General features: G+C 35.5%; 1 protein-coding gene across 1 annotated transcript in view; it reads right to left on the bottom strand.

Moving 5' to 3' along the window:
• The window catches only part of ND-19 (NADH dehydrogenase [ubiquinone] 1 alpha subcomplex subunit 8), an 85,735-nt gene extending 73,287 nt beyond the window's left edge, over positions 1-12,448 (bottom strand). Inside the window, exon 1 of the mRNA XM_089088883.1 lies at positions 12,296-12,448. Coding sequence (XP_088945009.1) covers positions 12,296-12,424 — 129 coding nt within the window. The 5' untranslated portion in view covers positions 12,425-12,448. The remainder of the gene's footprint in view (positions 1-12,295) is intronic.
• Positions 12,449-12,695: the final 247 nt, after the last annotated feature.

The following is a 12,695-nucleotide window of genomic DNA, read 5'->3' as shown; positions in this document are numbered from 1 at the left end:
CCTAGGATATTACTGATACATCCTTTTGACAACCTGCATGCACATAATGTGTTTTGATTTAGTTCAACATCCCCCTAAGCATTCTCTCAAAGTTTCTCCTTCATGATCTTTGCCTCATTAGCAGTCAAAGTAGAAGCAAAAGTAGCATCAGTAGTAGTAGTAGTAGCATGCATAGAGTTCCTTTTGGTTAGTTCAACATGCCCTGCAAGTTTCAACTTAATGCTCTAATCTGTTCCGGAGAAATTACTTATATGCCCTTTTGGCAACCTAAATACACATAGTGTGTTTTTTTTTTATAATTCAACATTACCCTAAAAGTTTCACCTTAATACCTTAACTTCAGTAGAAGTAGCAATAGTAGCAATAGTTCGTTTCTACAATAATAGCAATAGTTGGTAACAAGCATATAGTGCCTTTTGGCTAGTTCAACATCCTTCTCAACATTCTCAGAAAATTTCAAGTTGATACACTAAGCTATTACAAAGATGTTGCTTATATGCCCTTTAAACAACTTGCATATGCATAGTGTGTTATGATTTAGTTGAAACTCTCCCTAAATATTGCTTAAAAGTTTCATCTTAATACCATTAGCTGCAGCAGTAGTAGTTATAGTGGCATGCACATTGTGCCTTTTGGTTAGTTGAAAATCCACCTCAACATACCCTGAAAGTTAAACTTAATGCTCTAAGCCTGAGATATTGCTGGTACACCCTTTTGACTATCTACCTGCTTATAGTGTATTTTGATTTAGTTAAGTATCCCCCTAAAGATTCCTTGAAAGATTCACCTAAATAATCTTAGCTTCAGTAGTAGCAATAGTTGTATAATAATAGTAGCAGTATGCACATAGCACCTTTCATTTTTTTTTTCAACATCCCCTCAAGCATATGCTGAAAGTGACAATCTGCATGTACATAATGTGTTTTCATTAACTTCAACATCCTCTCAATAATTCCTGAAATAACTACCTTGATAGCCTTAGTTATAGTAGTAATAGCAGTAACAGTAGAAGTAGTAGAATGCTAATATTGCCTTTTGGTTAGTTCAACACCCCCAACCCCCAACAAACCCTGAAGTTTTTCACTTAATACTCCAAGCTGTTCCTAAGATATTGTTGATATGCCTTTTTGACAGCCTGCATGCACAGTTTTTTTCCACTTTCCCCTCAATATTGTTTGAAATTTTAACATTCAAACCCTTAGCTTTAGTGGTAATAGTAGTAGTAGCATTACTAGTAAGTAGTGACAGTAGAAGAAGCAGTACTAGCAGCAGTTGCAGCATAAAGTTATTGCCTTTCAGTCAGTTGAACATCCCTATAATCATATCCTGGAAGCTCCAGCTTAATTCTGTGATCTGTTCCCAATATATTACTAATATGCCCTTTGGACAACCTGTATGCACATAGAGTATTTTGATTTCATTCAGCTTTCACTTCAATATTTCCTGAAATTTTCACCTTCATACCTTTAGCCTCAGCAGTAGTAGTTGGAACAGTAAGAATAATAGAAGAAATAGTTGTATTAGTATTGATTTTCTACACCAATTCTTATTCCTCCTCTCATCACTAATATGTAGATTAATATTCCTATATTGACCCTTACAGTCTATTACTCTGTGACATTTTTTTTCCACTTCATAATGATTCACAAAAAAAAATACTTATAAATCTGAAAAATTCTTGTTATATGTGTATTTATTCTGTCAAACTTATATCAAACAGTTGGAGGTAATGAACTGTAAGTAAGCAGTGACTCAGCCCAATAGTAACCAAAACTCTAAAAAAAATATCTGCAATTTTGGAAAAAAAAAGGATTCATCAACAGAATTGGCTTTTTCTGCTGATTCAAAATATGTACAACTTATTGAGTTTAATGTTTTCCCCCAAAAGCCAGGAGCCTAAGACAATTTGTCAGATTTTTGAAAAAGGAAAAAACACTCCCAAAAAGTTGGGAACTGAATTCCAAGTAGTAATAGTAGTAGCATGCACATAATGCCTTTTGTTCAGTTAAACCTCTCTCTCATCATGCCATGGAAGTTTAAGCTTAATACACTAAGCTGTTCATAAGATATTAATGATATCCTGTTTTAACAGTATATATGGATGTAGTATATTTTGATTTAGTTCAACTTCCTCCTCAACATGTCCTGGGATTTTTACCTTAATATCCCTAGTCTTAGTAGCAGTAATAATAGACATGGTAGTTGCTGCAGCAGCAGTAGTAGTGGTAGTACTTGTAGTAGTGGGCACATATTGCTATTGATTATCCCCCTCAACATTATATGAACGTTCAAAATTAATGCCCTAAGCCCTTTTGACAACCAGAATACACATAGTATCTTTCAACACCCTCTTAACATTCTCTGAAAGCCTCACCTGAATAGCCTTAGTCTTTTTGGACACCAAAGATTAAACATGCTCAAACCAAAGATTTCATGATAAAAAATATTATATGTTACCAGGGGTCAAGTTGAAAAACTTAAAGCATCATTTTTGAGTCTTGAAAAGAAAACTAGAACTATTCAATTTCCAATTGAATGAGCCTCTTCTGAGGATTTTGCAACAAATTCTTCTACACAAAGTGCCTTGGTGAAAAAAGAAAGAAGGAATACATTGTTTCTTGGTCTTTACTTAGGCAATGCTATTGTCAGTGGCATAATTTCATCAAAATCTTGGGGGGCCGGGGGGGGGGGCAAAGTTGGAGCCAATTTTCCAAAATCAACTGAGAATGACAGTAAAAATGAAAAAATAGGCCATTTGGCACCATAAAGGAACTATAAAGGTGCTTTATAGTATTACAAAGGTAAATTTGTAATAAAAGAAACTGATCTGTTTTTGTTCATGCTTGAATTATGCAGGTTTATCTTAGTTTTGACAAGATTTTGTAAGAAACTAAATTTCAGCTGGGGGGGGGGGCGCAAACCAAGGTCTGGGAACCTGCCCCATAGTAAATTCTTTCAAATTCTTCTGATGATTATTTTGGTTAATTATGTACTTAGGTCAAAGACAAGCTGGGGAACTGACTCTGGGGAATGACAGATCTAAAAAAGGACTTTATGACAAATGAACAGATTAAATTAATGGAGAAAAATATTGTTCAGACTATATATAGGACCATCAGGGGGATTGAGTGCATTGTCAGAGTAGCAAATATTATAAGCTATTGAACAAAACATAAAATAAAAAATCTAATGGCACTACTTTTATTTTATTTATTAAGATGTTTCCAGTAAATTTCTAGCTGGCACTATAATTTAGCTAGGATGAAAGTGAAAACATCATTTGATGCCTTTTTTATGCTTTTCATAATTCAATAATTGCTTCTGTTGCAGATTGCATCTTGAGTCCTTAAAAGGGCCCTGAAGGTATTTTATATAAAAGAGCATAAAAAAGCATCAAATGATGTTTTCACTTTCATCCTAGCTAAATTATATGGCATACTGCAAATTTACCATGAACTTTACATCCCCCCTCCCACCCCTAATGTGTAAATATATATCCTGAATTGGAATATAGCCTACCCTGAATTGTTGACAGCAAAGTTTTAAATTGCAAAATTCAGCACTAATTTTGTTGATGACATTTGAAAAACTTGAAACAGTAGGAAAATGGTTTATATTTGAGTTGTCTAATAAACAAGATTTGATTTGTTATAAATAAGTAATTTAGGAATATATCACTCTTGAACAAATTATTTATAAACTATTGATATGTTTTTAACCACTTTTCAATAACTCAACTACTGTTGATAACTTCCTTGTGTGGTTATAAAAATGAAATACCTTTGGGGCCCCTTTAAGGGCTCAAGATGTAATTTGCAACAGAAGCAATTAGCCTATTGAATTATGGAAGAGCATAAAAAAGACATCAAATGATGTTTTCACTTTCCTCTTAGCTAAGTTATAGTGCCACCTAGAAATTCAGGTAAATTTTTACCAAATCATATTATTGACTTATGAATAAAGTGAATATACCACTCGATGCCTTTTTTATGCTCTTTCCAAATATAATAATCATTTTTGTCGGAAATGAATTTTACCCCCACCCCTATATACCAATTCAGGGTATATATTTGCACATTAGGGGGATAAGGGTAAAGTTTAAACTTACCTCCCATTTACATCAGAAATAAAATTTGCCCCCCCCCCTAATGTGCAAATATATGGACATCCACCATATGGCTAATCAGAGGCAACGCTGTAGCGTTGCCTATAGTAAAGGCCATACGGCTCCAATGTTTTATTATTATTTATTATTATTTTTTTTCCCAGAGGCACTTCATATGGAAGGGATCATTGTAGAAACTTCAAAGGGGGCTCATTCGATTGGAAATCGAGAGTTCTAGTACCCTTTTTAATAGTCAAAAATGATTGGAGGGCAACTCGCCTCCCCCCCCCCCCCCATGCCCATCATTCCCCCAAACACATCTAATAAAAATTTTTAGATAGCTATTTTGTTCAGCGTAGTTGCTATCCAGATAGAAAATATATTTTTGAGGAGGACACCACCCCACAACCCTCAGGGCAAGGGTTTTAAGTTATGCCCTGGGGGCATATAAGGTTTTTATAGAAGGCGTTGTCGTAGAAGCTTCAAAGAAGGCTCATTCAATTGGAAATTAAAGAGCTAGCGCCCTTTTTAATAGTTGAAAGTGATTGGAGTGTAACTAGCCCCCCCCCCCCCCACGCCCATCATTTCCCCAAAGACATCCAATCAAAATTTTTAGCCATTTTGTTCAGCATAGTTGATTTCTAGATACAAAAAATATTTTTGAGGAGGACACTCCCCCACTGCCCTCAGGGCAAGGGTTTTAAGTCATGCCCTGGCGGCATGTAAGGTTTTTATAGAAGGCGTTGTCGTAGAAACTTCAAATCAGGCTCCTTCGATTAGAAATTAAAGGGCTAGTGCCCTTTTTAATAGTTCAAAATGATTGGGGGGCAACTAGACCCCCCCCCCCACACGACCATCATTCCCCCAAACACATCCAATCAAAATTTCGAGATAGCCATTTTGTTCAGCATAGTTGATTCCCAGATAGAAAATATATTTTTGAGGAGGATACTCCCCCACTACCCTCAGGGCAAGGGTTTTAAGTTATGCCCTGGGGGCATATAAGGTTTTTTTAATAGAAGGCGTTGTCATAGAAACTTCAAAACAGGCTCATTCGATTGGAAATTAAAGGGCTAGTGCCCTTTTTAATAGTCAAAAGTGATTGGAGTGCAACTAACCCCCCCACGCCCATCATTTCCCCTAACACATCCAATCAAAATTCTGAGATAGCCATTTTGTTCAGCATAGTTGATTTCCAGATAGAAAATATGTTTTTGAGGAGGACGCCCCCCAAAACCTTCAGGGCAAGGGTTTTAAGATATGTTCTGGGGGCATACAAGGTTTTATAGAGTGAATTTCAGTAGAAAATTTCAAAAAAGGTTCATTCGATTGGAAATTCAAAGGGATAGTGCCCTTTTTAATAGTCAAAAGTGATTGAAGGGTAATTAATCCCCTCCTCCCTACGCCCATCATTCCCCCAAACACATCCAATCAAAATTTTGAGATAGCTATTTTTGTTCAGCGTAATTGATTTTCAAATAGAAAACTTGGGTTGGAGGTGGACACTCCTCAACTACCCTCAGGGTAAGTATTTCATTTTATGCACTGGGCGTATGAAAGGTATTTAAAGAAGGCGTGCACATCGTCACTTGCCTAAAGAAAACGTCGTTATGACCTGAATGTACCCGAACCCTTTTTAATAGTCCAAAATGTTTGGAGGGCAACTCGCCCCCCCATGCCCATCCGTCCCCCCAACCCATCCCATCCAAATTTTGAGATAGCCATTTTGTTCAGCGTAGTTGATTCCCATATAGAAAATATATTTTTGAGGAGGGTACTCCCCCACAACCCTCAGGGCAAGGGTTTTAAGTTATGCCCTTGGGGCATATAAGGTTTTTATAGAAGGCGTTGTCGTAGAAAATTCAAAACATGCTCATTCGACTGGAAATTAAAAGGCTAGTGCTCTTTTTAATAGTTGAAAGTCATTGGAGTGTAACTAGCCCCTTCCCCCTTCCACGCCCATCATTTCCCCAAACACATCCAATCAAAATTTTCAGATCGCCATTTTGTTCAGCATAGTTGATTTCCAGATAGAAAAAATATTTTTGAGGAGGTCACCCCCCCACAACCCTCAGGGCAAGGGTTTTAAGTTATGCCCTGGGGGCATATAAGGTTTTTATAGAAGGCGTTGTCATACAAAACTTCAAAACAGGCTCATTTGATTGGAAATTAAAGGACTACTGCCCTTTTTAATAGTCGAAAGTGATTGGAGTGCAACAAGCACCCCTCCCACGCCCATCATTTCCCCAAACACATCAAATAAACATTTTGATATAGTCATTTTGTTCAGCGTGGTTGATTTCCAGATAGAAAATATGTTTTTGAGGAGGACACTCCCCAGAACCTTCAGGGCAAGGGTTTTAAGATATGCCCCTTTATAGAAGGCGTTGTCATAGAAACTTCAAAAAAGGTTCATTTGATTGGAAATTCAAAGGGATAGTGCCCTTTTTAATAGTCAAAAGTGATTGGAGGGCAACTAGCCCCCCCTCCCTACGCCCACCATTCCCCTAAACACATCCAATCAAAATTTTGAGATAGCTATTTTTGTTCAGCGTAGTTGATTTCCAGATAGAAAATATATTTTTGAGGAGGAAACTCCCCCAAAACCCTCAGGGCAAGGGTTTTAAGTTATGCCCTGGGGACATATAAGGTTTTTATAGAAGGCGTTTTCGTAGTAACTTCAAAGCAGGCGCATTCGATTGGATATTAAATGGCTATTGGCCTTTTTAATTGTCCAAAATGATTGGAGGGCATCTCGCCCCCCCCCATGCCCCTCCGTCCCCCCAACACATCCCTTCAAAATTTTGAGATAGCCATTTTGTTCAGCGTAGTTGATTCCCTGATAGAAAAAATATTTTCGAGGATGACACTCCCCCACAACCCTCAGGGCAAGGGTTTTAAGTTATGCCCTGGGGACATATAAGGTTTTTATAGAAGGTGTTGTCGTAGAAACTTCAAAACATGCTCATTCGACTGGAAATTAAAGGGCTAGTGCTCTTTTTAATAGTCGAAAGTGATTGGAGTGTAACTAGCCCCTTCCCCCCCCCCCACGCCCATCATTTCCCCAAACACATCCAATCAAAATTTTCAGATCGCCATTTTGTTCAGCATAGTTGATTTCCAGATAGAAAAAATATTTTTGAGGAGGTCACCCCCCCACTACCCTCAGGGCAAGGGTTTTAAGTTATGCCCTGGGGGCATATAAGGTTTTTATAGAAGGCCTTGTCATACAAAACTTCAAAACAGGCTCATTCGATTGGAAATTAAAGGGCTAGTGCCATTTTTAATAGTCAAAAATGATTGGAGGGCAACTAGCCCCCCCCCACGCCCATTAGTTCCCCAAACACATCCACTCAAAATTTTGAGATAGCCATTTTGCTCAGCGTAGTTGATTTCCAGATAGAAAATATGTTTTTGAGGAGGACACTCCCCAGAACCTTCAGGGCAACGGTTTTAAGATATACCCTAGGGGCATATAAGTTTTTTTAGAGAGTGTTGTCGTAGAACCTTCAAAAAGGTTCATTCAATTGGAAATTAAAAGGGATAGTGCCCTTTTTAATAGTCGAAAGTGATTTGAGGGCAATTAGCCCCCTCCTCCCTAAACCCATCATTCCCCTAAACACATCCAATCAAAATTTTGAGATAGCTATTTTTGTTCAGCGTAGTTGTTTTTCAGATTGAAAATAAATTTTTAAGGAGGACACTCCCCCAAAACCTCCAAGTCAAAGGTTTTAAATTATTCCCTGGGAGCATATATGGTTTTTTATAAAAGGTTTTTTCATGAAAACGGAAAAACAACTAATTTTGTTTTTTCTTTAATGGGATAGATCCCTGTGCTATATTCTAAATTGTTGAATGGCCCGCGAGCCCCCCCCCCCTACGCCCATACTTTGATAAACCCCCACCCCTAACAGGTCTGTGTTAGAAATATTGTTCAGTTTAGTTGAATTCCTGATAAAATATAGGTTTTTGACGAGGACTCTCCTCCCGAACCTTCAGGGCACGGGTTTTAAGATATGCCCTGGGGGCATATAAGGTTTTTATAGAAGGCGATGTCGTAGAAACTTCAAAAAAGGTTCATTCGATTGGAAATTCAAAGGGATAGTGCCCTTTTTAATAGTCAAAAGTGATTGGAGGGGAACTAGCCCCCCCCCTACACCCATCATTTCCCCAAACACATTCAATCAAACTTTTAAGATAGTCATTTTGTTCAGCGTAGTTGATTTCCAGATAGAAAATATGTTTTTGAGGAGGACAATCCCCCACAACCCTTAGGGCAAGGATTTTAAGTAATGCCCTGGGGGCATATAAGGTTTTTATAGAAGGCAGTGTTGTAGAAACTTCAAAAAAGGCTCACTTGATTGGAAATTCCGAGGGCTAGTGCCCTTTGTAATAGTCGAAAGTGATTTGAGGGCAACTAACCCCCCTCTCACGCCCAACTTTTCCCCAAACACATCCAATCAAAATTTTAAGACAGCCATTTTGTTAAACGTAGTTTTAAGTTCTGGAAATTAGGTCTTTGAGGATTACAACTCCCCCAAAGCCCTCAGGGCAAGGGTTGTAATTTAAGGATTCTCTGGATCCTTCATATTATTTCTTATGGAAGGATGCTTGTATAAACCTTAGAGAGGGCTCGTTTGATTGGAAATTGAAAGTTCTTGTTCACTTTTTAAGAGTCAAAAGAGATTGAAGGGCAACTAGCCCCTCTCCCTCCTCCACGCTGTATGGGAAGAACACATAGGAAATCTATTATAATTATCGAATTATTAGGTTAAAATACATACTCTGTGATAGATGCAAAATTGCTTTGGCACACAAATTCCTATTAAGGTCAATTCCAAACAGCCGTGATCCCTTTGTGTCAGCAAGTGAAATGGTCTAAACCCCCTTATTTGAGCTATTTTTTCAATCCATTCATTGTTGTCAATTGCTGTCCACAAGTTATGCAAGCTGTCTATTGTTCATATATAAGGTTTTTATCAAAGAGGTAATCATATAGACTTTGATAAAAGCCTCATCGATTTAAATTGAAAGTTCTAGATCCGTTTTTTAAAGTAAAGAATAATCGGACAGTAAGGACCCCCCCCCCCAATTGCCGAAAAAACTTGAAACTTTTTGCAATCAAAAATGAACAAAAATTAATTTAAAAAAACTTTCCAAAAAATAAGTTTTTCAAAGAAAAGTAAAGGTAATTTTAAACTTAACCTCAGCAGATACAAATACCAGTTAAAATTCAAACTCAAAACAACCAGAAATTACTATTAAAGAATAAATGAAACCCAAAACGAATAGAAATTAAATAAACCATCATAGGAAAAAACATACAACAACTAATAATATAAATGAATAAATAGATCTTAAAGTGAGTAATGCTTGGATTGAATATGAAATTCTAGCTTAAAACGGAAACAAATATTTTGCTATTAAAGTATAAATGAAACTTAAAACAAACAGAAATTAAATAAACAATCAATGCAAACAAAACATACAATATATATTAATGTAAATGAATAAATAAATTTTAAAACGAGTGAAACTTAAATTGAATATGCAAATCAAGTTTGAATCAAATAAAAATAACTACAAACAAGAGTTTGGGCATTGTCTCACTAAAGAAGCCTAAAACCTACTGCATTATTGGCGCTTTACTGAAAACGAATTATATTACAAATGTTTTCTTTTGTACTTAATATTGAAAATAAATATTAAAATTACAGTAAAATTTTGAACTGATGAGCTTTTAGCAATTAATACCATTATGCATCAAATATGCAGTTTAATTTATTATTTCTTTTCAAGATTGGCCAAGACAAATATAGTTTCACTACAAGCAAAACTTGGACACTGCCCCCTTCTTTAACTGTAAAAACCTAAAGCCTTCTGCGTCATTGGTGCTTCATTGAAAATAAATTACTCACATATTACAAGTTTATTATTTTCGAGTTCTTACAGCATTGAAAATGAAAATAAAAATTACAGTGAAAAAAAAAAACTTGAACTGATTGATCTTTCAACAATTAATATCATTATATATCTAATATTCAATTTGATTTTGTTTATACTTTCCAAGACTGTTCAAGACTCATAAAGTTTTGCCGTTTTTTTTTAACTGTGCCGTTTTTTTTAACTAATTGTGTTAGTTTGTTATGAAAACATTCTATGGCTTCTAGGCATTTCTATTTGAGTGGAAAACTGCACCTCAAACTTTGTGGATCATGTATTTTCTTGCATAAAACACCAAAATATAATAAAATGTCAAGTTTCAGAGTGTTCCACCACTCACAAGCAAGTGCCATTGGTATTTTTGAATCCGCATGGTCAGTTTAGGGGGTGGAGGGTAGGCTAATTCTCATAGCAGCCCCATTTTGTTGTGGTATGGTTCACATTTTCAACACCTGGCGTCCAGTCTATCATATAATCTACCAAGCATACAACTACCCCAAATCAGTATCAATAAATAAATGACACCCAAAACAAACAAAAATTAAAATAAATATTAGAGTAACAAGCATAAATTAATGTGAGTAGGGTTCAAAACCCCTATGCTTTCTAAAAGCCAGAATATAATTTATACTTTACTGAAAAAAATTCAAATGAGTATACTGAAAAAAAATGTGCATTGTCAATTTAATATACATATGCTGATATTTATTCCCTAAAAGCTTAATTAACTTTTGATTTTTTAAAGTTAGAAAAGTGGAAATATTCCAAAGAATTGTTTTCAGTAAAGCACCAATGACGCAGTAGGTTTTAGGCTTCTGCAGTGAGACGATACCCAAACTCTTGATTGTAGTTGTTTTTATTCGATTCAAACTTGATTTGCATATTCAATTTAAGTTTCACTCGTTTTAAAATTTATTTATTCATTTACATTAATATATATTGTATGTTTTGTTTGCATTGATTGTTTATTTAATTTCTGTTCGTTTTAAGTTTCGTTTATACTTTAATAGTAAAATATTTGTTTTCATTTTAAGCTAGAATTTCATATTCAATCTAAGCATTACTTGCTTTAAGATTCATTTATTCATTTAGCCTATATTAGTCCCTTTTGTATGTTTTTTGCTATAAATGTTTAGCCTATCTAATTTATGTTTGTTTTGGGTTTAATTTATTCTTTAATAGTAATTTCTGGTTGTTTTGAGTTTAAATTTTAACAGGTATTTGTATCTGCTGAGGTTAAGTTTAAAATGGCCTTTACTTTTCTTTGAAAAACTTATTTTTTGGAATGTTTTTTTTTTAATATGGGAGTAAAGTTCATTTGTGATGCAAATGGATGTTATATTTATATTGAGGATGCAATTCTAGGTATATATTTACACATTAGGGGGGTGGGGGTATATATTCTGTGAATATATTTAGAAAAACTAGAAAAGCAAGGAAAGAAGTGAAGATAAAGGCTCTCGCCCTACAAAATATGTTAACTAGGATTATTCTGCATATTATGGAGTAAAAATTGTTTTCTTAACATGCTTCCTTATGTCCAGCTGGACTCCTAGGCTTAAAATACTGGTTGGCTAATTTAAAGATTTGTATATACATACACTGTCAAATTAGCCATCTGGTGGTATCCCCTCCTACAGTGTTACCAGAGCCTGCTGTCTATGTTGGACATCCACCACATGGCTAAAATGGGAATAAAGTTAATTTTTGATGCAAATGGATGTTTTATTTAGATTGAGGATGCAATTCTAGGTATATATTTACACATTAGGGGGGTGGGGGTATATATTCTGTGAATATATAGCTCTAGGAAATTCATGAATTTCTTAGAAAATAAAACTGGAAAAACAATGAAAGAAGTGATGATAAAGGCTCTCCCCTGCAAAATGTGTTAACTAGGTTTAGGCTATTCTACATATTATGGAATAAGAATTGTTTTCTTAATATGTCTCCTTTTGTCCAGCTGGACTTCTAGGCTTAAAATACTGGTTGGCCAGTTGGCTAATTTAAAGATTTGTATATATATACACTGTCAAATTAGCCATCTGGTGATATTCCATCTATGTTCAGGATAGCCTACATTTTAATCAAGGTAATTGTCCAACATTAGGCACTGGAGGTCTTACACTGACGAGAGATACATCATACATGCTCCAATGTTTACCAAAGCCCCAAAACTCTAATTTTACCCAAATGTTAGACCTAGTTAGAAAACCTGAACAGGCATAGCACAACATCAAAACTTACATTATTAGCATTCTCACAAAACTTTCCTAAGTGGAATCCAGCAGCCCTTAAGTACGGATATGATATGTTAACTTCTGGGATTGTTAACTCCTCTTCCCTAGGAAGGCTGAGGTCCTTAGTCAAAACCATTTTTTCTCTTAAAATATTTTTTTGGCAAAATATTTGAACCTGGGACAAATGTCATATGGTACACAAATTTTACATTATTTCGGCGCGAAATCATTTCTGGTTAAAAATTCCCCTGTAATAGAATTTTCCATAAATTCTTACATATAATCAAAATCAATAGCAACCCCCCGGAACAAACAGAAAGCGAAAACCTAATTTAAAGCCTAAGAAGGAAAGAATTATGCTAAAATGAATAATAATATTGAATAAAATCCTACAAGGAGTTTTCCAA

Source organism: Artemia sp. Qi Xiang Cuo, chromosome 5, assembly GCF_049724085.1.
Source record: "Artemia sp. Qi Xiang Cuo chromosome 5, ASM4972408v1, whole genome shotgun sequence".
Classification (NCBI taxonomy): Eukaryota; Metazoa; Arthropoda; class Branchiopoda; order Anostraca; family Artemiidae; genus Artemia; species Artemia sp. Qi Xiang Cuo.
This window is presented reverse-complemented; position numbering and strand designations above follow the sequence as displayed.